This window comes from Etheostoma spectabile, chromosome 7 (assembly GCF_008692095.1).
Source record: "Etheostoma spectabile isolate EspeVRDwgs_2016 chromosome 7, UIUC_Espe_1.0, whole genome shotgun sequence".
In the NCBI taxonomy this organism is placed as follows: Eukaryota; Metazoa; Chordata; class Actinopteri; order Perciformes; family Percidae; genus Etheostoma; species Etheostoma spectabile.
Genome location: NC_045739.1, coordinates 16426863 through 16453271, shown reverse-complemented (window position 1 = coordinate 16453271; position 26409 = coordinate 16426863). Strand labels below are relative to the sequence as shown.

At 40.3% G+C, this 26409-nt stretch overlaps 1 protein-coding gene and 1 long non-coding RNA gene across 3 annotated transcripts in view; one reads left to right on the top strand and one right to left on the bottom strand.

The window, feature by feature from the left end:
- sema3h (sema domain, immunoglobulin domain (Ig), short basic domain, secreted, (semaphorin) 3H) overlaps positions 1-26409 on the top strand; it is a 51523-nt gene that overhangs the window by 23369 nt on the left and 1745 nt on the right. The window contains exons 3-16 of one of the 2 annotated variants that reach the window (XM_032519967.1): positions 2611-2673; positions 3327-3446; positions 4568-4661; positions 4950-5069; positions 5799-5944; positions 6429-6543; positions 17805-17874; positions 22312-22456; positions 22582-22671; positions 22940-23069; positions 23147-23235; positions 24641-24682; positions 25384-25538; positions 26077-26138. In XM_032519967.1, the coding sequence (XP_032375858.1) occupies positions 2611-2673; positions 3327-3446; positions 4568-4661; positions 4950-5069; positions 5799-5944; positions 6429-6543; positions 17805-17874; positions 22312-22456; positions 22582-22671; positions 22940-23069; positions 23147-23235; positions 24641-24682; positions 25384-25538; positions 26077-26138 (1441 nt within the window). Of the gene's footprint in view, positions 1-2610; positions 2674-3326; positions 3447-4567; positions 4662-4949; positions 5070-5798; positions 5945-6428; positions 6544-17804; positions 17875-22311; positions 22457-22581; positions 22672-22939; positions 23070-23146; positions 23236-24640; positions 24683-25380; positions 25539-26076; positions 26139-26409 lie in introns of both variants that reach the window. The other variant, XM_032519966.1, reaches the window with a different exon arrangement.
- LOC116692026 (uncharacterized) overlaps positions 23977-26409 on the bottom strand; it is a 6559-nt gene continuing 4126 nt past the window's right edge. Inside the window, exons 2-3 of the long non-coding RNA XR_004332616.1 lie at positions 25020-25026; positions 23977-24081 (exon numbers count right to left, since the gene is read on the bottom strand). This is a non-coding gene — a long non-coding RNA (uncharacterized LOC116692026). The remainder of the gene's footprint in view (positions 24082-25019; positions 25027-26409) is intronic.

Sequence of the window (26409 nt, the reverse complement as noted above, 5' to 3'; positions counted from 1 at the left end):
TTTTGGCACAGAGTGATAAACACGTAAACAGTTCCTGCAGTCCATCACAGGGTGCCAAACGTGACACTGTTGCCTTCAGTTGCATTTTTCTTTGATCAGGCCAAAAAAACCCAAGGCATTCCTTCTGTGTGAGTCTACAGCTGGCAACCCACTTTACACAAAGGTTCACCAAGGGTTTAAGTGTGTTTGTGGCTTTCTGTTGCATATTTGTTCCTTATTCATTCTCACTACTTGGCACACTGGTATTCCCTACCGAAGTACAGAAAATAGTCATTTCTCAACATCAATTTTCCTTGTTTGATTTGTATTTTTTTCTTGCTAGTGAATTCTATATTTTACATAGACCCCTTATGTTCCTTTTAGTTTTTTAAACTGCCAGTCACTGAGAAGTACATTTACACTGACTGAAGTCTTACCTGGCGAGAATCCTTTAGTGGTGGTCCATGTTCCTGTCAGTGTGTGGTATTTGGAGATAAGAGGGAACGTGGTCTCTAATCTAATCTGATTGTCTCGGCTCTGCACCGGGCTCTGCGGGAAGGACTACAGCAGGGAACGATTACTGGACACCCAGAAGAAATTGTTTCCTGAAAGCACCATCATTTGCCATTAATCACTTTCGAAGAGTTGGTGTCACATTTTATGGATTGAAGCCAATTCAGACTCGTAGAGACGAAAAAACAAATAAATAAATCAGCAGCTCAAGAGTTTTTTCATTTGGGTGATATTTTAGCACTTTTGGGACGTGAAAACAAAAGTTACATTCCTTCATTTTTTACTTAATGTATCAATTCAATCTCTACTTCACTGCTCTGAGGGAAAGTAGTTTAGTCATGTAGCTGCTATATGAAAAAAACTGCACTTCTTTTTCTCATTATCTTTGCCTTTATTATTTTGATATAAAAACAGTGGAAAAATGTCCATTTTGGAGTGTTTTTATTGTTATATACTGATTACGTTAAAAATAATCTGCTGGTGAAGTCATCCATTTTCTGATTAGATAATTAGTCTTTTTTTGGGTGAACTCAGGATGAACTAATCCATTTAAAAAACAACCAAACCCAAACAGACCCAAGCAAATAACGACCTGATTCTTTAACAACCTTGGGATTTTATTCAGACCTTGTGATAAAGACAGTTTAAAAAAAAAGTGAATAAAGACTTTCTCACGTCTTAACTAAATACTTAAATTAGTTAATGTCTTCATAACTGACCCTGAGCCAGCATAGCAAGGGTTTTACTTCCTTTTTCCTTTTTACTTTGTCATTTATTTTCTTATTTGGCAGTGATGCACATGGCAAAAAGCCTATACATTATGGAGAAAAGAAAATATAAAGTATAATGACCTGGCCTGTGGGCTGGTTGAAGATCAGAATGAGACGTGAGGCAAGTATGTTGGCTTCTGTGTGGGCAAACTGTCTAACCAAAACAAATCAGACAACAGCTTTGTCTTTTAGACAGCCTGCTGTTCTTTTAACAAACTAGGCACACAATCTGATTCTTGTCCATCAGACAGACTAGAAACTTGTTGCAAAACGAAAACAAATCTGTCATGACAGAAAACCAAGTTACAAGAGCTGAAAACTTGTTTGGGCCGTTAGATTTCCGTTTGGTTCTCTCAAACGTGTTTAACTAGGAATAAATAGCATCCTGACCATGGAGTCTTCAACACCGCCACACTCAGCATAGTTTACTGCTGTATCAAAACAATTGGCACAACTGGAACTGGTGTAATCTCACAAATAATTATATTTAATTATATATGTTTATGAATGACAAAACGATTATTGTTTACAATAACAGGACATTTACCCAGAAAAATCCACTTTTCTCCAAACTAATGACAACACTTACTGTGCACCTTACTGTGCACATGTGAGTAGCTAAATACACAGTAATGGCAGTTAAAGGTGCTCTTAAGCGATGTCACGCGCGTTTTAGGCTAGAACATTTGTTGTCACATACAGCAAATAACTCCTCACTAGCCACGAGCTGCCTGTCCCCAGAACACGCTGTAAAAAACGTGGTCTCTGCAGACAGCCCAGGGTCTACAAACAGCAACAAAAACAAACTGTGCCCACCTGCATCACAAAGCATACACAAACAGCGTTCCAGCCAATAACCGACAAGGAGGATTTGATGGTGGGGGGTTAGTGCGGGGAAGCACAGAAGGGAGGGGACGGGATAAGTAGGAGGGAGGGGCAAGCTAGTCTTGTTTTGTTTGAAAATACTTTGAACGCCAACAAGAAGTAACATAATCCAACATCCCTTAGAGCACCTTTAAATGGTAGATTAATTTGTCATGTTGCCACCATCACTGCTGCTTTGACAGCTTGACTCATCATCAGGACTCAGCGGCGCTGCCAGTTAGTTTTTCTTTTCTTTTTTTCCTGAAGCTACCTAACAAGAGGTATTACAATCTCCCTCTTCTCCTTCTGTCTTTTTTTCATGTAGATTAGTCATGTTTTCCCGCCTCTCCCTGCCTCCCTTCCTCGTCAAGCACCTGTCAATGCCAAAAGCCTTTTATCTGGGATTTAGAGTGAGTAATAGAAGCTGTTTTTAAAATCTTTTTCTCTTCCTCTTTGTTTTCTTTATCTCGCTCGCTCTCTGTAGCTGTACTGGCCAGCTAGTCCAGACCGTGTCCAAGAATGTCTCATGGCTGGGAAGGATCCAGAGGTGATTTACACACACACACACACACACACACACACACACACACACACACACACACACACACTGAATGCAGGTGATTGGTTTTAAAGTCACACAGGAAAGAAAAATTAATTTACACAGAATTCTACACAGATATGGATCAGTGGCCTACAAGTCCGGTCATATCAGGTTTAACATCCTTTCTTCACTAACTGCTGCAATGTTATAATGCCGCTGCACACAAGAAGCTGTCTAAAAAGTTCTGCAGCAATAAAGGAAGACAGTTGCATAATAGATTACAATCTAGTGCGGAACTAAAGTTGAATGGATCTGATTCATTTAGGAACAATGAACAAACAGCTCTGATGCTGGCAAGGATATCAAGATGCAGGTTAGCTAGATTACAAAATTTAGCTAACCTGCAAAATGGACAGACAGAGAAGAAAGGAAAAACAGGTGATGCTCATCGAGCAAACATATCTTACTTTCAAGTTCAGTGTAGCCAGAGCCCTTCATGTCTTTTGTGTGTAAATACTCCGACAGTTTGGGCAAAGTTTAATTTGTATTTTTAACATGCACAACAGATCCAAATGGCAAACATAAAGTTGTTTTTGATGATGTTATTTCAATACAATTAAACTCTATGTGTGCGTGTGTGTCTGTCTCTCTCTGTCCAGTTGGAGTGTGCCAACTTCTTGCGAGTCCTGCAGCCTTTTAATCAGACTCACCTGTACGTTTGTGGCACTGGAGCCTTCAACCCTCGATGTGCTTTCATAGCTACCAGTGTCTTCCAACAGGTATTGCTGCAAGCACACATAGACACACAAAATATACATGCATATGCATATACTGCAACTTCAAATAAAATCATTATTGCAAGATTTTGTAGTGGATGTAATTGTCTTTTGTTAACAACATGTAACCCCCATAATCTCCATCGCATCTGATGGTTGCTGTAGCTCCTTAGTCAGCTAGCATGCAGGCTAATGTAAAGTTTTGCAGACATAGAACCATACAATAGAACATATATAAACACCATTTAAATGACATAAAAAATATAAAAGAAATGTACACTTTTTTTTTATAATGAAGGAATGCTGTTCCTGCCACCCACTTTCCTGTGTGTGTGTGTGTGTTCTGACTCCCTGTCCCAGCCCCTATACACAAGCCTATCAGCAGCTGAAATATCATATGTGTGGTGTCTGCCCCTATGCCCATATATATCTACCAGGGTTCATCCTGTGCCATCTGTCTAAAATATATACAGTGTACCTTTTTTTTATTGACTCCAGGGGCTACCGGACACTGTAGATTTTTTAGTTGACATTTTATGTCAAATTTAAGTATCAGTGTAATTCTAGACCCCAAGAGTTGTTAGTAATTTCTCATGATGTAGACACAAGTGAGTTATCATTTTGTCAGAAATAGGTTAATGGTTCTAAATTCCCTCTGTGTGTGTGTGTGTGTGTGTGTGTGTGTGTGTGTGTGTGTGTGTGTGTGTGTGTGTGTGTGTGTGTGTGTGTGTGAGAGAGAGGTTTTAACTGAATGTGGGATCTGAGACTGTGTGTGATTTTATGTGTGTGTGGGTATATGCATTCCTGCATTCATATTTGTGTAAATTGTAATCCCATGAAAGGCTCTGTGAGATCAGAGAGGTTCAGACATGGTACTTAGAGGAGCTGGTGGTGCTGACTAGTTAAGACCGGACTTCACACATTTTAAAATCCCTCCACTTAGCCTGATTACCCTCAATTAGCCGCTCACTCTGTCCGTATGTTTGGTAAACTGAAAAAGCCTTTCTGCTTATTTGTGCAGTTGAATGATATTATTTATGAATTAAAGAATAAATCAAGTTTTCTGTCTAGCTGATTTTCTCCCTCTCTCTCTGAGTTACTGCTGTCTCTGTTTTCTTTGCCAGTCAGAGCACCAGACTCTCTCCTACAGCCAGACAGAGTGTGGGAAAGGGAAATGTCCCTACGATCCGTTCCAGAAAACAGCCTCCGCTGTCGTTGGTAAGTTGACCAAACCAAGTTGTAAGTTGGCCTTGGCCCAACAATGGCCGCCTAAGTTCACCGTGGTACTGGGGGGTCTATAATGCCACCTCCATGAGATGTCTTTTGAGTTGGCTTGGGCTGGAGACTACAAATCTTTAACAGAAAGCCTGCATTACACACTGGGGTTATGGCGTTTGCAAGACATGACAGGGGGATCTAACAAAAAGTTGCTATCTGGTTGCATGAACTATTGGGAGAATATGTTGGAATAAATTAAACAGCTAAGCCTTTTGTTATTCTGTGTAGATGGAGAGCTGTATGCTGGGATCACCTCAGACTTCATGAGTCGGGACTCAGCCTTCTTCCGTAGTCTCGGCAGCCGTCATGTCATCCGCACTGAGCAGTACGACTCCACCTGGCTGCAAGGTCAGTGCAAAAAAATGTCAAAGAGAACCAGAACAAAGTAAAAAAACTCCTTACTTTTGAAAACGGATCTCTTACCTACAGTTGTTGGATGCCGCAACAGAAGTCTCTGCTTATGTTGTTTTTGTACAACAATATTCCTGAGATGGCTGGTCCCAGGTCCTTTTAGAAATCAGTATAATATATATTCATCCAGAAAACACCACATAAAATGACCTTGCGGTTAGTTAGTATGCTAGCCAGGATGTTTCTTGGTTGTATTCTTTGTAAAGTGTGAGTCAGGGTGTGTTAGAACTAAAACACACTGGTACACGCAAATTGTTCAGTTTCCACCGGCTCTTTTCAAGCAAAGAACAATCAGATTATCCAATAATTATATATTATCAGCAACATATAAATTCTTTTTTTTAGTAAAGTGTTTACTATGGTGTTAAGTCATTAGATTGACATAAAGCAAAACATTTAACAATCATCTTTCTCTTAATGTTTTGCTTTGTGAACGGAATATTCTAAACTGAATGTCTTTTGCTCTAAATCAATATCTCTAAAACCGTCTCCTGCACATCCGGTTGGTGTTTTATCAAACTGGTGGGTCCACGTCTGCCTCTGATAACAACAAGATACGTGTTGATTCTCTCTGCTGTTTGTAAACTCAGTTGTACCTGTCTTTCTATATCTCTTTTTTTCTCTCTCTCTCTCTCTCTCTCTCTCTCTCTCTCTCTCTCTCTCCAGATGCCCAGTTTGTGCAGGTAGCGCCACTGTCTGAAACTGATAACTCAGAGGATGATAAGGTCTACGTGTTCTTCACTGAGCGCGCTCAGGAGGCAGAAGGGGCTGCTGGGAAGGTGCTCTACTCCAGAGTGGCACGTGTGTGCAAGGTATGGAGTGTGTTTTTTGGAGAAAGATAGAGACCAGGTTTGTTTGTTTGTGTGCTTATATCAGAAACTGTCTGCATGTAGTGTGTACATGCTAATCAGTGCGTGTGTCTGCGTCTGCTCAGGTATATGTTTATGTAAAAAGCAGCTATGTGTGATTGGATGTTTCCGCCAGCTTGTAAATTATATGCCTTTTGTAGGTAAAGTTTTTTCAGTAAAGTTTACTGTAAAACAAAATAACTTTAAATCATAGTCATTAAAAAAATTATAGTTTAGTATCTTTATAAAAAGGCTTTATATTATTTAATCTTTATTTGGATCCCTATTAGCTTCCACAAGGTTCACATAGAATATTCTTAAAAACACAAATAAACCAGTGCCATCTATGTTTTTGCATTCTTTGAATTTGAAGTACATTGTGTTTGTGAGGATAATGGAGAATGATGAGTGATGATTAGAAATATTTTACTTAATTTTGTGTGTGTAGAATGACATCGGAGGCCAGAGGAGTTTAGTCAATAAGTGGAGTACCTTCCAGAAGGCTCGTATGGTGTGTTCAGTCCCAGGAGCAGACGGCCTACAGACACACTTCGACCAGCTGCGTGAGTACACACAGGCATCGAATGGCAAAAGCATATTACATGCACAGTAAAACTAATCACATGAGACAGGCGTCAATCAGTGGTCACATCAACAGCTGGAGCTTTGCCACTGATTGCTGCATAAAAGTGAGTTCAGATAATCAGCCAGTATGTGCGTGTTTGTGTTTTTGAGCGCAATACACAAAGAGTTAGAACTTTTTGCTCAAATATTTTGAAATGAAAAAGGATATTACGCTCAACAACAGCTTCACTGTGTGTGTGTGTGTGTGTGTGTGTGTGTGTGTGTGTGTGTGTGTGTGTGTGTGTGTGTGTGTGTGTGCGCGGCGCGTGGCTCCACCGTTACCACGGTGATCAACAGCCTGACGGTCACCTTGGGTTCGTCTTCGTGCCTCAGCCTTGGTAACCACGGAAACTAGCCTCAACATTTAGTTCCTGTGGGTTTATTCATCAAGGATCATGCCAGTGTCCTTGGTATGTGTGTGTGGGTGTGGGTGTGGGTGGGTGGGTGTGTGTGTGTGTGGGGTTTGTCTCCTTAGGAGCAGGTCTATGTACGTATGAGTCTTTCATGTGCATTTTAAGTGAATTAGGATGTTAGCCCGTTAGCTTTTTGTCTAAACTTGTAGTTGCAGATGTTCTAGTCTCCAGCTACAGGCACTGATTTCCAGTGGTAAACACAATACTATTAATGTATGAAGAGCAATCTCCTGCCTTCAGAGTTGTGTAACATTTGAAAGGCCCTGCACACCCATACAGGCGTCTTCAGTTGCTGAGTGTTGGGGATTAAATGAGTTCACCAAGCTTCCGGTACTACAGTAAAAATAAATAAAACTACTGACTAATTATGTATTTGTCTTCCAACTTCTAAAACAAAGGATGGTTTTACACCATTGATCTCTGGGTTAAGGGCCCAGTATACTTTCATTGCACCACTCTGTTGTCAATGACCCTGATGGGACTAGAACCCACAATCCCTATTTTAGGAGGCCAGTGTCTTTCCCATTAGGGCACAGGGGTTTTGGTGTCAGTTCTTTACAATGCATTGTGTATGAAGACTTACAACTCTCCATGACATAATAGAGTAAAGCATAAATGTCACTTTTGCAGCAGTGCCATGAAAGCTTTAGGAGGGAATGATTTTATCTGGGTTTTTAACCTAACACGCTTCTGCTGCACCACTCTGATGTAAGCATCACATGGCTTCACCATTTGTTTGGTAAAAAAAAACAAAAAAACATTTGAGACATGCAGATAGAGAACATGGAAACAGAGGGAGAGCGTTGTGGAGACAGGACTGGGGTCTTATCTATGCTATTTTTGTAAACAGAAGATTCTCAGAGTAAACGATATGACACCTACCCACAGAATTACCACTTATGTGAACATATACAGTACATTAACACATACACTATATCATGCACTCTTTTTCTTTTTATTTAGTCAACTCCTAATGCAGAGACACATCCAACATTTGAATGCTCACACACAAATGCAGCATTTGAGCTCATGCTTGAGCCTCAGTCTGTGTACACAAGACAGTTCCGACTTGTCAGGAGCATAAACATTTCTACCAGGCATGCCTGCGGTCACGTTTTACACATCTGATAAGGGTGCATACAAAGTTGTTTGTGAATACACTTCAGCAGGAGACACACACACAAAACCACAAACCCATATACAAGAGATTAACCCATCAGATCAAGAATGCTGTCAGTGTTGTGTTTATGCTACGCTCCGCCACACAGAAACACTACAAATCCCATAAACCCTTGGCAGTCTGCGGGTCCCTCATAGCAGTAGATTATTAGATTCCACCTGGCTGTGTGTGTGTGTGTGTGTGTGTGTGTGTGTAAGTTATGTTTAAAATTTGCTGAACATTTTGAGGGTGCTGCTTACAAATGACACAAATGTGAGTGTGTTTTTTAATGTGTGTGTCTTTGTGTAAAACACTCAAAAAAGCAGCACGATTTGGGTTTAGTTCTTGTCTTCCCAGCAGATAGTAGCTGACCCCAAATAGTGCTGTTTTTACAGGTGAAAAGTATTCAATACCATGTCGGTCAAATCCATCCTAAAATGTTTTTCTGTTCACAAAATGGGTTGCACATTCACTTCACAACTTAAAGGTCCTCTGTTCAAATTCTCTGAACGGCTAGAGTCTTACTATGTTGATATACAGTATATTTGGGTCTTACTGTAATACTATACCCATGAGCCTTAGGCACCGATGCTAGAAGCCAGACAAATTCCAAATGATGTTGGGCTGTCGATAGCAAAGTCGGATCAGAAAGCATTGTCTGATCTATGTCTTTTTCTTACGGTAAGTTGCAAATAATCAATGGTGATGTTTGATTTTGAGGACTTGTAATATTCACCTCTTCTTCCTCTAGTGTCTTTGTGTAGTTGTTGACTCACATATTTAAGATCTTGAACGCCCTCACGGTTGGCTTTGTTTTGAACAGAGCATCTGGTCCGTGATCACCACATGGACTGACTCATGGCGGGTTTGCTTTGAGTTTATTGTTCAGTTGTTTTTGTGTCTAGAGAGGTTCACTGTCATGAGGCTCACTGCAAGTGTTGATGTCACTTATTGTGTGAAATTATATGTGATTGCCGTATTGAACCATAATTTAAAAAACAACAACAGTATGGAAGAGAGGAAGTGGAACAGTGTGGAAGTGGTTCATGTTTAGTGTTTTCTCTCTAATAGAGGAAAGACATTCCTCATGCTGCCCATTCAAGCTGAAACAACTCAGGAGTTAGGCTGACAAGGAAGCCGATTCTCTGCTGTTTACTGCTGTTGTCCCTGTTGTGGTTGTAGCTGTTGAAGAGGACAGTCATGCTATAAGTTTTTTCAAGCTGGAGACAGACGGCCCTCTGTGGCCGGACACACTGAGGTATTTTCAGGCATTTTTGTCATTTATTTTTGTCTGTGTGAGAGATTCAATGTTCCAGACATATGACAGCACCCATATTCTTGTAACTACATCACCCGTTAATGCTGGAAGGGAATAGAAGGAGGGAGAGGAGCAAACAGGAAAGTATAGAGAATAGAGCGTATTTCTGTTTGGAAGGACATCACTGGGGTAGTCTGGGACTTCACTGAGGGATAAGTGTTACACCAAAAGGTGGGGAGAAAGAAGAGGAAGAATATGAAATATGTGATATGATAAGGTGAAGTCTGCCAAGGCCAGAGAGAAAGATTTTGGTGGCTAAATCGAAAGACGTAGAAAGATAAGAGGGAGCGGTGGAGAGGAAGGAAGGATGGAGAGACTAATAGACAGTAGCTATATTTAACCTCAGGCTGCTTGGATGCAAAGATAGATGAAAATATAATTAACATTCAGTTTGAAATGCTACAACAAATTAACCAACCACAGTGTGCTTCAACATAGAAAAAAAAATGTCAGTTGGTATATTTTTTAGTCAGAAAATGATATGAAGATTAGAAGTACAAACAAAATCAGCTGGGGAGTTGAGATAATTTCACCTGGCGCCAGTGCAAATTACTTTACTCTAATCCTTTTGTGGAATTTTATAGACAACAGTCACATTCACTCATCTAAAGCAACATTTGAACAGTTTTACTCTGCAGTTAAAACTTTTTTGGGGTTGATTGTATCTTCTTGGGGTCAGTTTGTCTTTATTGGATAATAGAGAAATAAAACTAAATAAGAAAGTGGAGGGGGAGATAATATCCTATTCCAAATATGAATTGAGGAAAGTACAGTTACATGTATTACTGAGCCACCAGGACGCCCAGTCCTGTCAGATTAACCTGACAAATGCATTTTGGCTATTTACTGCCTAATTACCTCATCAGCAAAAAAACATTTTGTTTAAAGTGGGTATGAAAACATGTTTTGTGGTATTGAAGAATATTAATGATGTTTTGACACCTCCATTCAGCCTTTTTTAACTCCATCTTAGCTTGTGTGAAAATACTTGAATGGAAGCCCAGTTTATCAGGAGGAGAAACAGAGGAGAAAGCTAGAGAGGGAGAGTAGGGAGCAGGGAAGCTGCATGCCAGAACAGGAGAAGGGCTTAGAAAGAGGGTGAGAGACAAAGAGGGTAGAGGTTATAGCACAAGGTGTTGACCAGAGAGGAGGAGGAAACCAGGACAATAGAGGAAGAGGAAAGCAGAAGAGAAGTACAAACTGTTATCAAAGTGTTATTGCTCTATCACTGAAAGAGAAGGTGGAAGGGGCGAGAGAGAGCGAGAGAATAGCTTATTAGGAAGAGGGTTGAAATAAATTTGGCTTCAGGGTATGAAAGTATAGAAAGTGGATGATAAAGAAAGGACAGGGGAAGGAGCTCTGTCTCAAAGAAAGATATTGATCCTAGGGAAGAAGATAACAAAGGAAAAATGAAGAGAACATTTCAAATGAGGTTGTGTTTAAAGGTTATTTAAGACGTCTAAAGCGGATATGGCAGAAGCATGGGAAGATCTTGCCTCGACTCCGGTACAGCTGTCCCTCTGCCACCAGTTTCTCATTCCCCTTGAGCTACGGTGGCTTGAAAGGGACACAAGGGAAGTCACATTTTAACTATATAGAGAGGAATTGGATGGCTAATAAGTGCAGAAATCCAGATGAGAGGACATGACCAAAGTACGTTTTGAATGTAAAAAAGGGTCCTCACTGATCGTTGGCAGATCTTATCTCTTACATCTCTCTACAGTGTCCAGAAGAGGGGGAGAAGGACAAAACCAGATGGAAGAATCAGAGAGAAGGGAAGGTGATATTTATGTAGCAGGAAATACTACAGCCCAGACAAAAGGCATTTTTTTCCTGAAAGGACATGGAGGGGTGAGTGAGGTGAAGTGAAGCTAAGAGGGTGTTAGGGGCTGGTGGGAGGGAGACGGGAGGGACGGAGGGGAATGGGGTTAATAGGGAAGGATGAAGCAGATTGGGAGGGGAGGGAGGAGAAAACAACAAGGAGGAGATGTGGGGTTTCTTTGAAGATGCAGCTGGCAGGAGTTATTGATTTTTACACACTTTACAATGTGAAGCAGATTATGAGACTGTTTAAAAGTCATAGTCTACTTAATGTAAATGATTGGTTCAGCCAAGTGCCACATTAATGTTTTTTTAATGGACTTAGTGAGCATTCTTTAATGAACACCATAACATTGAAGGTTTCCTCCAAATTGATACATGATTATGGTGATTATCTCATTTTGATTGGCTGGTCAATAACTCTGAACAATACAATCAATTTCTATCCTGAAACAAAAAAAGCATTTTTTGAGACAAAAGGTATCCAGACAATGACAAAATGTCCTTCATTGCCGTATTGGAAGAGTAGGCATCTTCCAAATGGATTTTTCAGTCCGGACATAAATGTTAAAATTGAGATAGACATCAGGATGGGGATAACAGCAGTGGCTGGAGGGGGAGAAATGTGTCACAGAGAAAAAAGGTGCAGTGGCAAAAGGAATAGGGCCAATAGCCGAGGGGGTTAAAGAACCAGACAAGATGGAGGCAGGGCTATTATTGGCAAATTACTGTAAGATGGCGAGGAGGAAATAAAGACAGGGAGTGTGGTCAGAAAGACGACAAAGGGAGGAGGTGGATGTTGGCATTCAGGGTGGCTGGGCAGGGAGGGAGGGAAAGAATGAACAGCGGAGAAATGAGGAGGATAGGGGTGTGCGCCTGGGGGGGTATGGCCAGACAATTAGGTGAAGGAGGAGGAGGAAGATAGAGGCTGCAGGTTTACAGGCTAGACAAGACTATCTTCCCTCAGGGAAACACAGCTGCTTTTTGTTTAGAGAAGAAGACTCAAGAACAATGCTCCGGAGAAAATAGGCCAGACAGACAGATGGACGGGGAGATGGAGGGATGGAGAGATAGTGGGAGGGAGGGATGGAGACTGGAAGGGGCGGCAAAAGTGAGAAAAGAAAAAAAGGAATGAGAGACACCCAGGGGCATCCTGGTAAGTCCAGGTGGATTTGAGCGTAAAGTGACTGAGAATGATCACCTGATGAAAAGATAAAGAGCCAGAAAGAAGAAGAAGGTGAGAAGAAGATTTAGAGAAAGAAAAGCAGCACAGAAAGATGTTGGCCGGCTGTCAGAGTGAAAGAGGCATGAAGATGTATCCTGTAACCGCAACATGAATCAGATGAATTATTTACACATATTTTATAATTTAGAATCTGCACGCCTTCCTGCTGATAATCAAATGATCAAACGTTCACCTAGACTCACTTGGTCAGTGCTCAGATAACTTTGCAGACAGAACCACATTGGCCTCACATTTCCTGCACTCAGTTTGTGCATGTTTTGCTTTCCCTCCCACCATTGAAGATTAATGACATTAACTTCCCCACAGTAACTAACGTACGCTAGATGTAGAAGCAAGGTGAAATGGCACTAAATCAAGTGTGATTTAAACTTGTCACGGAGAGATAAGAGTGAATTTGTTGCCGAGCTGAGCTGTAAATAACTGGGACGTCTTCTTCATACTCTGAAAAAGGAAAATGTTGTTCTGGCTGCTTCTTCCAAAGTTAAACTTTGTTTTCATTTGAAGCTCAATGCACAGTGAGGTGCTGAGAAGAAAGAGACACTGACTAACTTTCAAGCAGAAGTCAGGGATTCAGAGTTTTTCCCTCCAGGCTTTACCGAAGTTCGTGTTAAGTTTATGCAGTACTTTCAATATTGAAATGAGCATGTTTACATTTGCACGCTGTGTGGCCTCCTTTCTACCTGGCTTTAAAACATCTCATAATATGCAGTAAATTGAGATTTTGCTTTCCCTTGCCAGCAAATGATTACTTTGTTTTTGGAGTATTTTTACTAGCTGGAGGCATGCATGGCAGTGTCAGTGTGTCAATTAGCCGGTTGGTCCACTTTGTTCCAGACTAAAATTTCTCAACAACTATTAAATGAATTGGCATGACATTTGGACATTAATGTCCCCCTCAGAATGACATGCAGTCACATTGGTGATCCCTTAACTCTTAAGAAAAAAAACTAATGATGTAACTGTCAGTTTTAGGTTGTTTTTAGTGCAAATTAGCAGATGTTAGCATGCTAACACGCTGAACTAAGATGGAGGACAACAATGTACCTGCTGAAAATCAGCATTGTCATTGTGAGCGGGTAAGCACGGCGACATTAGCATTTAGCTCAAAGCACCACTGTGCTTAGTACATGCTTGTATTATTATACTATATTCTGGTTTTGGTTCAATATGTTATTCTTTCATGTTTGGGCTTCATGCTTTTTCTCATCTATTGATATTTTTTGTTTTTATAAACAACATAATCACTGGGAGAGAGTAGAGGAGGTCATACACATCAGGTTCAAAAGTTGTTTAGAGCTGCAAACAGAAACCAGTCTTCTGTATTCTGTTTTCCGCTATCCTCTGTTCCCACCTCTCTCTGGTTTTGTAGTTAGGTAGTTTTGAAATGGTTTGTAAAAGTTTATAGCCTGTCGTGTTGTTATTCTGCATTGTTCTGTTTACAATTGCGCAGCTAAAAAAGAAAACAAATTGTGATTCTACTTCTCAAGGCTTCTTAAAGGTCCATTGTGTAGGAATTTCTCCCATCTAGCGTTGAGATCATATACGTATCACAATCAACACTCTTGCGCCACACAGTTCAAAGTACCTATTGCAGCTACGGTAGCCTTCACGCCTCAAAAAGCCGGTCTTTTTCTCTTATCAACATCCTTTTTCTTTTTCTGGCCAAGGAAGAAGACTCCTGTTCCTGAAATTTGGATTTTGAATACTAGTATAATACTAATAGCGTTTCCTTCTTCAAACTTGCCGGGGCTGGGAAGCGACAAGACCCATTAGCAGATTATCAGCACCTGTGAGTTTAGCATGTGACAACGAAAATGCGAAAGGCGGAGCAGTATATCCTGTATGTCCTTTACCAGCTAACATATTTCAAGATGAATATGTAGCGTCTACCCCAGTTCATGCAAATGGTAATGTAAAATTTTAAGCCAATAGGTATACTTGGAATTGATGGTGGTTGTAAATATTCATGAAAAAAAACTTACTAGAATGGTTTTATTTGATAGTTTTGTCTTGTTGTACATTGCTCTGCATAAGGGCATCTGCTAAACATTATGTAATCTAGACATTTAACAAACAAAAAAACTCACTTCACTTTTCAACCACGTCTAGCCCAACGTGTCATCAGGACTCACATGGCTGTAATGCACTTACAGGATGTTAATGTTCTTTTACTTTGAAAGTAAACACTTCTGTCATAGTTATGGGAGTTTGGGTCCCTGTTTACTGTATCTCTCTGAACTGGCTGCCTCTTTTTTTCTTGTTTCCTTGTGCTTCACCTCTGCACATGAAGGTTTATTGACCATTCCACAACTTCAACACGTGTCCTGCAGACAAATTGTATCTCTACTTTATTGTGAATGTGGCCAAATATGGCTCTGACCACCTCTGTAGATGTGTGGATGTTCTGAGTGCACTTACAAATGGACTTTATCCGTTTTTTTGCTCTATCAGATCCCATTTTGATCACCCGGTAAACATTTCCCACCCTACAGGTTTAAAAGGAGGCAGAAATGGCTTCCACCAGGTTGGCTGTGTGGCTTTAAAACTCAGCTCTGCAGGTTGAGATGTATATCTTCCTATGCCCTCCCTTTGAATCTGGCTTATCCCATCCTTTAAAAAAAATGGAAGGGCTTTGGATGAAAGCATTTACCCAACAGCATATATATCATCTGGAGTAATAAAGCAAAACTGCCATAAAAAACTTTAAGACAAGTAGTAGGAGAGAAAAAGAAAATGGAGAGATGATAAAAGGTTTTGATTAATGAAAGGAGTTGAAGAGGGAGATGTGAGCAGGAAAGAAAACTAGCTAGAAATGTAAAAACAAATGAAGAGGAGGTTGGGAAACAAGGAGGAATGGTTTACTGTATGAGTAAAATATGGTAAAGAGAGATAAAGGACAGGAACAAAAGTCAAGAGAGAGATAACAGCACACATGGGCTATAGAAAACTTAACTGTGAAGGAGTGATGGAGTGAGCAATGTGGACGCTGCAGGCTGCAGACTACCCATATTCCTCTCTGCTCTGCCCCAAGGGGCCTGCTGATTGAATGCGTGTCTATACGTACAGTATGAGTGTGTGTTCGACTGTGCTTTGGTCCCTGCAGTTTGATGTGTGTGTTTATGCATGTGGCCATACGTGCCTTCATTTCTCATTGTTTGATGTGTATACACTCCCGACTCCTTCACTGTGTGTGTGTGTGTGTGTGTGTGTGTGTGTGTGTGTGTGTGTGTGTGTGTGTGTGTGTGTGTGTGTGTGTGATGAGATTAGGCCTCCTGCAGGGCTTTAGTTCCATGGAGCCCATCTGAAGCAGCAGTAACGTCAGGAATGTGGGAACAGTGATATGCTTCGCTTTCTCCATCACCACAACAGCATAGCTGCCTCATCTTTGGAGAGGAGAGAAGAGGAGAGGCAGATACATGTAGAACACATCCAAATCTTGTCTGGAACATCCTTTTTCATCCTTTATTGCTGCAAAGGTTGCCACACTTTTTGTATCTGAACATCACCCTGACTACTCTATAAAAACCTTTTATAGAGTTGCTAAGACTTTTAGTTATTAGTCCCACTGTAACTTCAGAGCCGAGTCAAGTCATGTATTTATAGACTATCACAGCATGCCACCCAGAAGACAAAAGGCTCTGTTCTCCATTGTGATACGATGATAAAAACATATCCAACTCTTATGTGAGACAAAAGTGCAAAACAAAAAACCCTGCAAATCAGTGGAAACCAAGGCCTTGTCTGTGCTGTGACAGCAGACAACTGAATTATACGATGAGCAACACCAGAAATATGAAGACAGAAATGTTGAAAATGTGATTAACATTTCAAGACCATGCATCAGTGTAATGTTTTTAAACACAAGAATGCAGATCCAAAATTCATCACAATTTTTCAAAGTTGAACCAGTAGTGTCTGTGCTAAGGGTTTATGGCCTCCATTTGACCATTCATTGTGTATTGTGAGGATGACTGGATTTATGGACTGGTTTGTGTTCACTGAACTGGAAGGAAAGGAGTACGGCCTTTTCAAATTCAGAAACACATCACACACCCCGTGGAGTTTTCTTGTAAAAAAAAAAAATGCAGTTACATATACATGCTTGTTAGCGAGTTTGTAAATGAGAGACTTTTAAAAGGTTTTATTTTTGATTTCATGATTTGCTGTCGTTTTTTTTTTTTGAAACCACAGGATATGGATTTCATGGAACAGCAGTTTGCTTTATTTGTTACACATTATTGTGTTGCCAGGAACCTCTTTTATTATTTTTATACATGTCTATCAAAATTAATTATAATCTGTTTGATATTGACAAACCTACATTGATGCTGATGTATTACAAAATACAAACAAAATGGGGACACACTCAGAAACGCAATATTCCACAGTGCCACTTGTGGTCAAAAACACTGCAGAATACCTTTAATTCAACTTTGTGTGATTCATGTTTTATAGTGAATGAATTTGTTCCAGCATTGTAGCTAATTAATAGTGAATTATGTTTTTCCCAGAGTGTTGCTATTGTGCCAAGTTAGTATATGAAGCGTTATTTAGTGTCACTCATCAAAATTGCAACACAAAGATTTATATTCTCTTTAAAATTTGTCAAAATCAGACATTTGGTATATGATATATATTATTATATATAAATATAAACATTGCCAAGGATCCAATCAGGGTAATTTCTCAAAAGCTTGAACATCATTTAATAATTGCTAATACCAATGTTGTCTGAGACATCAGGTTCTAAAGACAGATGGAGAAAGCGAAAAATCCTCACTCCACCTGATTGCACTGTGTGAGGGTCCGCAGTCTGAGTGAGAAAAATGTATGAAATGCTGTGATTGGCTGTGTTTCAAATGGAGAGTGAGGGCTGAGGCGTTGTGATTTTGTGTGTGTGTGTGTGTGTGTGTGTGAGTGTATGACAACAGGTTTAGTTCAGCTTTGGCGGACTTTACGTTCAGCTGTCCCACTGTGGCTGGTTATTAATGACTACAGATTTATTACAAGCAGTCAGTCAGCCATGCTGCCAGCACGCCCAACAATATTAGTCACACAGTCAGGCTGATAGATGCACACACACACACACACACACACACTTGCAGGTGCAACACTAATCAAAACTTCTTCAGTAGTTCAGACACTGTCATAATTTTACTCTGGCTTAACTAATGTTTTGCTTCTTTGTATCCTTCCCCTCCTTTTTCTGAACTCTCCCTCCTTTCCTTGTTTCCTCAATCCAGAAGACATCTTTATCCTCCAGGCAAAAGACAAAAAGAACCCACTCATCTATGGCCTGTTTACCACCTCTAGGTATGTACTTCTGTAAGGGAATATACTGCAGTGACTTTAAATGGTATTTAGTAATCTGTGCACCCTTGTTTAAGAGTTGAAAGCGCCAGTATGATGGTGGCTGGGAGGCATTGTGAGTGTTTTCAATTTCCACTGGGTGGAGAGTTCTCTTCCAACAGAGATTGTTTATAGTGAAAGAAAAATGCGTTGCGTCATTTGTATTGATTAACAACCCCTGCAGATATGTTTAGGCGCAGCTAATATGCACTACAGTGCAGGACACCAGAACCCTTATTTCCTTTGAGTGTGAAAGAAAGAACTCTAGCAGTTAGTCGAGTTCAGAAGAGTGGAAGAGAAGAGAAAAGAAGGAATTTAACCCCCAACAGCTCCAGTTGAGGCCTCATGTAAGCCTCAGGTCAAAGGGATAAATGCATACTATATGATTTCCTGAAAATAAACACTCTTTGTTACAGATCAAATAAGGGTAAATTACTTTAAAAAATAATTAAAATCAAACATTGATCGTGGGGATGAAACTCTAACTTTTTGGTTAAAGCTGCAATAGGCAACTTTGCACTTTTATGGCCCTAATTTGGAACATTAGCCTCTGTAGCTGTGTAAATGAAACTTAAAGGAACTTTATAAGCTAAAATCAAATGCTTTGAATTAAACTGCAGCTGACAGTGGAGGTGATTGTGACATTTTAGTTAGTGATGATTCATGCGGAGAAGATTTACCACCACTGACCTGACACCGCGTCAATAATCCACAACAGACAGGTGGAATTTTTTCAGGATAAATACTACTGCTCTATGAAAGGACTATTTAAAACATGCTGTTTTGCATACAAAATCGCAAACCTGATATTTTTATATTTTACATGAAACAGGTGTATGTTAACCTATTTGGAGAATTACAGTAGCTATAAAAGTTAGTAGTTAGAAAAAAGAACTTCTCGATAAGACAATAAACACAGTCAAGAGAATATCTGTGACATGTGATGACACACTAATGTGTGACACAGAGAGGATGTCACATACTGTGAGTTATATTGTGTTGTTAAGAGCCTTGAACTTGAACCTTGATAAACACTTGTTTTCCGTCACAGTGTGACTCAATAATGAAACGAAAAGGAAAATTAACGAAATGGGGCTCTTTGAGCCTTCATCATCATATCAACATCATCATCAGTGTGCTGACTGTATAACAGCCAGTTATTCATTTATTTTCCTTTCAATCAGAGTTTCTCACTGTGATCTCATTTTGAGGAGGCCGCAAGAAACTTCAAGAAAGAAAGATTTTGAGAAAAGAATTAACTTAACTTAAAAGACAAATTGCAAAATACAATATGCATGGTCAAACCGGAACAACGAAAGCCTGTGCAACTACAGACTTCATTAAAAACCATGTTAAAACATGGAAAATATGAAGCAGCACTGAAAAGGGTTTGATTGGAGTCCATATGCTTTCTGTTGCTATCTCCAAAATGGTAATTTGCCTGCATCTTGTTACAAGACAGTCATAACAGAGTCTCCTTTGGAGACAGCACTAACACAAACATAAAACTGCAAGACAGAAGGCAGACACACAGATGGATAGAAATAAAGTCTGGTACTCAAAAAGAGAGACTCTCATTAAGACCGAAAGACGGATAACAGGTGAACAGATACAATTATACTGAAAAATAGGCACTGGCTTAAAAAAAATGCCTGCAGTTTCTCATTTCTTCCAAATTTACAGAGGGCACCACATGCTCTGAGAATAACCCAATTTCTGAGGCGCCAGAGCTTTACAGTTGGGGAGTTGCTCTGTTTCTGGGTTTTGGAAAGTGTCTGGAATCTCAGTGGGGAACGGACAGAAATCCAAAGCATCACCCAGGGTGGGGTCCCGACCACAGAACTGCAGTCTGCAGAAAGGTCATTCATTGAATGGAAACTTCTCTTTCTGGTTCACTGATGATTGCACACACAGAGGTTGGTGTCCCCTGTGATGAAGTCGAGTGAGTCTTGGCTGTGGATCGGATCTCTGTTATTTGCTTGTATCACTTAGTTTTTCATTGTATCATTTCTTACTTTAATTGACAATCTATTACATGTAAGACTTATTTTTTGTACATTGCTGTTTTGGAGAAGCATGTGTTTATTAATTTGTCGGTTTGCAGTGAATTTACTGATACATATTTATGCTCATTAATTAACTTATTCATACATACATCCCTTACTTTTTTGTTTGGGAATTTCATCTGAGATACTATACATAACTGGTCCATTAATTACAAAATGTGAGGAATTGAAATTACACTGATTTAATAAGAATTTAGCAGCTATGCTTGATCTCCTTCTGTCCACATATTTGGATTCTCGCCCATCACACATGCTACCTCAGACACCAGTGATAATATTTCGAGAGAAAATGAAGCTGCTCGCTGCAAGGTTTGGTTGTTATTTTATTAGTTTTCAGCTTAGTTGAAGGGAACAGATACGTTGTTTGTTTGTAAGTTTCTCCATATTGTTAGAAAATACAGTACATACATACTAGAATGTTGGAGAAATAGGCATCTCAATATTGTTTGGCATCTTTAAATAACCATATTTGAACATTGTTATGTGTGTTATTTCACTTACAAGGTGCCAGGGTTTTAAGGTCATGTTCCTCCACAGCGCTGCGGAGGAGGGTCTGGCTAGTCCACACAGCATTCCAGGATGGGAGAAAAACATGAGCTGGTTTATTGGCATATCTTTAAACCAATCACAATCCTTTTGGGCTGTAGACTGGGTAAACCCCACCCACTCTGCTGGCAATTAGATTTCGTCCTGCAACTCGGACTGGAAACCTGCACATTTAATTCTCCTGCTTCAGTTCACTATATTGCGGGAACCAATCACAAACTGGCTTATCTACCTGGCGCGCTCTTGGCAGGTTTAACACGATGACGATAGAGAAGCGACAAAGCAGCTTCTTGGTTACATTCAACATAGCGGCCACCGAAGCGCAGCAACCCCGTTGATGTCGCTGTCGCTTCTGCGCCACCCGGATTGTTGGTCTGATTGGTTGAAGGACTTTCCAATTACGTAGAGTCATTTGAACTATGCCCGTTGGTCACGCCTCTTGTGTAGAGAAAATCAAGAGCAGACTCCCCCGACCAATGCTTAATCTCAAATCTATTGAGCTTTGCTTGGCCTGGTGATAGCCAGACTACTTGAGCAGTGCTAGGCACCACTACAAAAGCCTCGGGAAGGAACTTGTTTTGGTGGAATATGTTTACGTTCAAAGGTTGTTTTAGTTAGCTAGACAGATAGTCTAGCTAGCTGTCTCAATTTATCCTGCAGAGATCTGAGGAAAGGTTAAACCATAGTCCTAATAAATCAACCAGTGTTTAAAATGCAGACACATAGGAAGCCCAAAGCAAAGGATATCTGGCCTAAACGAGTGAAATTCTGCGGAATTTCTATCTGCAACAGAGCAATCCCAGAAGTGGAACATCAAGGATATAGGTCTAATATAATTTAATTTAATATAAATCTGTTTATTGATCCCCAATGGGGAAATTACAATTTACACTCTGTGTCCACACTTTTGTTAGCTATCACACACAATCCTGAGCTACACACACACACATGCTCAGGATCTATACATGCACTAATGGAGAGATGTCAGAGTGAGTGGGCTGCCAGCCGAACCAGCGCCTTGAGCGGTTGGGGGGGTACGGTGCCTTGCTCAAGAGCACCTGGCAGTGCCCAGGAAATGAAGTGGTCCATACGGGGACTTAAACCAGTGACCCTCCGGTTCCCAACCCAACTCCCTACGGACTGAGCTACTGCCACCCCTAAGGTCTTAGGTCTAAGAACTAAGATCATGTTGAAAGACTTTATCCTTTCTGAAGTGCCATGGAGCAACTAAAATCCATGCCAGCTACAGACACCTCTGATCTTTCTGAGAAGGGGAAAAAAGAAGCTTCACTCCAGAGAAAATTAGACTAAACATACTGCGATGTGTCAGCCATCTGAGCCGAAGGAAACCATCCTAAAACATTATAACACTGCCTTTCTATTTGTTCTGTTTCTGGCAGCTCTGCTTGTCAAACTCAACTGGAATCTGTATTTCAAATACACTTAGCCCAAATCTTAACCATGATCTTAACCACGGTGGATGGGATGTGTTGGGGTGGGGGCTGAAAGCAGCACATTCATCCAAGCTGGACTTTGGGTTGGACCACATTCAGTGAATTGATGCGTTCATGCTGAAAAGCCACAATGACTCACAGCTCTTCATTCAGTACATACTGTGTATCACTTCATTATTTAATTTGCTGCTTTAAGACTATTGCAACTCATAAAGTAAATTCATCAAAGACATACTCCGTGTTTATTCATGTACGCTGGAGGAATAACAAATGGAAAAATTATAAGTTTGACTGTGATGAATGACAGTTCTCCTTTCTTTCTTGTCTATCCACAGTGATATCCTGAATGGTTCAGCAGTGTGCGTTTACCGAATGGAGGATGTGGTTCGGGCTTTCAAGGGAAACTTCCTTCATAAGGAGGGGCCTCAGTATAAGTGGGCAGAGTTTACAGGCAAGGTGCCCTACCCGCGACCAGGAACTGTAAGTTACTCAAAACTCCTTCAGGCAATTATTTTTAAGTTGAACTACGTCACAGGAATTGATTAAGTATTTCTCAATGTCTTCCAAACATTCTTCTCCTTTTTATCTTATCTTATCTCTCTCAGTGTCCCAGCAGCACATATGGAAGTTACAGCTCGACCAGAGAGTATCCTGACGACGTCATCTTTTTCAGCAGGACTCACCCGCTGCTGCAGGTTCGGCTGATATTTCACTTTTTATAAATGACACTAATCTAATTTAATTGGACCGTGGAATATTTTACTTGAGGTGCACTTAGTCAAGTGCACTCTATTCATTCCAATTCTTAAGCAAGATTAAGATATTAAATCAGCAAAGGGACACCAGTCAACACTGAAGAAAATTATGCAACAAAAACACAAAAAAAATAAATGTCATTGTTCAATCACATGTAATGCTTTCTAAATCTGAAAATTAGAAACTTAAACTGTCCCACTGTTTTAGGAAAATGTGCTGCCGCTGGGAGAGCGCCCCCTCCTGGTCAGAGTGGGTGTTCACTACAAATTCAGCAAGCTGCTGGTGGATAGAGTGGAGGCAGTGGACGGCACCTACGACGTCCTGTTTATCGGCACAGGTAGAGTGTGTGCAGTGGATCTTTCTTCCCAGTGCGTATGTTGTAGGTTGTTTCACAATAATGGTTTATTCCTGCAGACTCAGGCCTGGTGCTGAAGGCTATCCATCTGCCCAGAGAACACGGTCAGAGTCAGGAGGTCACTCTGGAACAGCTGCAGGTCTTTCAGGTACAGCAATCTCTTTCTGTACAAAACACAATGCAATCTTTATACCAGGGATTTTGCATGGTTACCATATTTATCATATACTTTAGTACTGTGTACTTTGCATAACAGCTAATCATTCTTCAAATGTACAGTAGTATACAGTACACAACTGTGCAGTATACAGTTGTATTTTATGCTGCCCTCCATGACGCTATTGTGGCCACTGTCCATCCATTTCCTTTATTGTATTAAAATCAAACATCAGACTCTTCAAACTTGATCTAACAGTTGTTCTAGCAAACGTAATGTTCACTAATACAAACTACAAATCCACCGTTCATAAAACATAAAAAAATAATGGAAACCAATAGCTACACATGAAATGTAGTAAACACTATTATCCAAGACTTGTTACTTACCAAGACTAAAACATGTAGCATAGAATTCCACAGCTGCACATAGTTATTGTGTTAGACTGTAAAAAACACTAATTTCCTGCATCCACAGTTCACAATATTCCCAGTTCAGCTCAATATTAATTCTACTGAAGGCTCAATTTCATGAAAAACTCTGTGTTGACTCTTGAACTCTCTGATGTGGTTTAGATTTCTTTGTCTAAGGTCTGAGTTTGTTTTTTCTGCTCTCTATTGTAAAGTATGTGCGTTGTGGCACCCATTGGAATGATATGGATGATTACCAGTCTATGAGATCAACTCTTGTAATTATTTAAACATGTTTAAAATGATTATGGTTTGCAGCAGCTGCCAAAGCTGTTTAAGGACCGTTCGGTATTTTTGGAATGGACCACCGGAGGAATCAAGGGAGGGTCATGTCTTTTTATTCTTTTTTGAGGGGAGGGTCATCCAACTTTTGTATTCATGAAAACAGAAAAATGTCAATGGCCACCATAACAGCAGAGTGTGATGTGTAAGATGAGACAGCAGAGGTTAGTGAAGTATTTCATGGTTGTATAAAAACAATGGCTACCTGTCCTTTTTAGCCAAACGCAAAACAGAACAGAAGTCATCAATAAATTGTTGGGGAGGGTCATAGAAAAATGTATTATTGCTGAAAGGAGGGTCAAGTCTTTTATGGCTGAAGACCCCAAAACTCCTCCGGTAGCCCATTACATGAAAAACAAACAATCCCTTAGACAAATTATTTTGTCAGTATAAATTAAGTCAATGTGTTTGTTAACCCTCTTTTTATCTATCTATCTATCTATCTATCTATCTATCTATCTATCTATCTATCTATCTATCTATCTATCTATCTATCTATCTGTCTGTCTGTCTGTCTGTCTGTCTGTCTGTCTGTCTGTCTGTCTGTCTGTCTGTCTGTCTGTCTGTCTGTGTATCTGAGTGCGACAGTATCTTTTCTTGTTTGTCTCAATTGGAACTGGATTTCTTTTCTCTCTTCCTCACAGCACAAATCACCTGTGACAGCCATGACACTCTCAAAGAAAAAGGTAACAAATGAGAGACACAGACAGAAACTCACTTTCAAACTTCCAAACTCCCAGACACATACACACACACACACACACACACACACACTTACGAACATGCACAAAATCACACGTATCACTCATCTCTCCACCTTGTATCTCCAAGGACAGCTTCATCACCAGTTGCTATGGTTACACTACTTCAGTGGGTGCAGTAATGAAGAGATGCCACACACACATAACGTACACACACAGAAATACACCTTGCATTATTAAAATAGTCTGGGTTTCATGAAATAAAAATAAAAATGGTTCACACACGTACACACACATCACGATTATGAAAGGCAAGCATCACCATGTTTCTCCCTCTTTCTCATAGACAGAAAGACACACACACACACATATTCACTCCCTGTAGCCACACACTGACATTGTTACAGTGCGAGTTGGATTTGTGACTCAGAGAGTGAAGATGTATCTTGTTTAGCTGTTGATTGTAAATGTAGTTTTACGGGAGCAAACTAAATGACCTCTTTCTCTCTTGGCTCTACTTCATTGTTTTACTCTCTTCTTTCCTACTTTCATTCCTCCCTCCCTCTTCACTGACCATCATTTACTATGTCTCCTCCTCCTTCATGTTGTCCATTGTTTGTCCCTCTATCTCTACATTTCATGCCCTTCTTCCTTTCCTCCTACTTCTCCTACTTCTCCTCTAGCAGTGGTTGTTTGTGGGCTCCAGGGAGGGTGTGTCCCAGCTGGCCCTGTACCAGTGTGAGCTGTACGGCCAGGCCTGTGCTGAGTGCTGTCTGGCCAGGGACCCATACTGCACCTGGGACGGACACGCCTGCAGCCCCTACATGCCCACCGTACGCAGGTAGAGACAATACATTTATCTGTTCATCCAAACAACGTGGATCTGGCTACGTAGCATGTATCTCTTACAAGTTAAAAAGATTCACTAATTTCTGAATAGGAAAGGACAAACACATGGAATTAATCTTCTCAAATCAGATTTCAGCCACATTTGTTGATAGTTTGAAATGTGGCTGAAATTACATCTGAACTGAAATCTTTTTGATCAAATTGTAAGCTATTTTTCCACTTGACCAACACTTTCCCATCACAAAGTATGACAGATGGACATATTTACATGACACTTGCAAATGAGGATGTTTTTGGTGACGCCCTGACCTCTCCTCTAATGCCACCATCATCATCATCAGCCAAAATTTCTACTTACCACACACAAAATCCAATAAAGTGGATTAAACCTAAATATTACTATGTCTGCGTATTGTTCATTTAGTCAAACACTTCCACTCCACAGGGTGTAATAAACATTGCAACCTCTTAAACGACAAGCAAGTTGTATTTCTTTGTTTATTGTAATTTCATGTCTTTTTTATCTACAGAAGGAACGCTCGTCACTTAGGGGAGGATGAGGATCCTCTAACTCAGTGTGTCAGACAGGGAGGTGAGGAGCTAATTTACTACAAAGTATTGGTTTATTCAGCAGTACTTACTGATCACAATCACACAATCAATGTGGTGTAACCTTTGGCGGGAAATTACTGTTGCACATTAATAATGCCTCAGCTACAGTAAGATACATTTATGGCCTTTTTACACTGCATGGTACCTACCTGACTTGCCTCGAATCTACTCGCCTTTTTTGGTTTTCCATTACGAAAAAAAGTCCCTGGTACGTGCCAACAGGTACTTTTTTTTAGTACCACCTCAGTCGA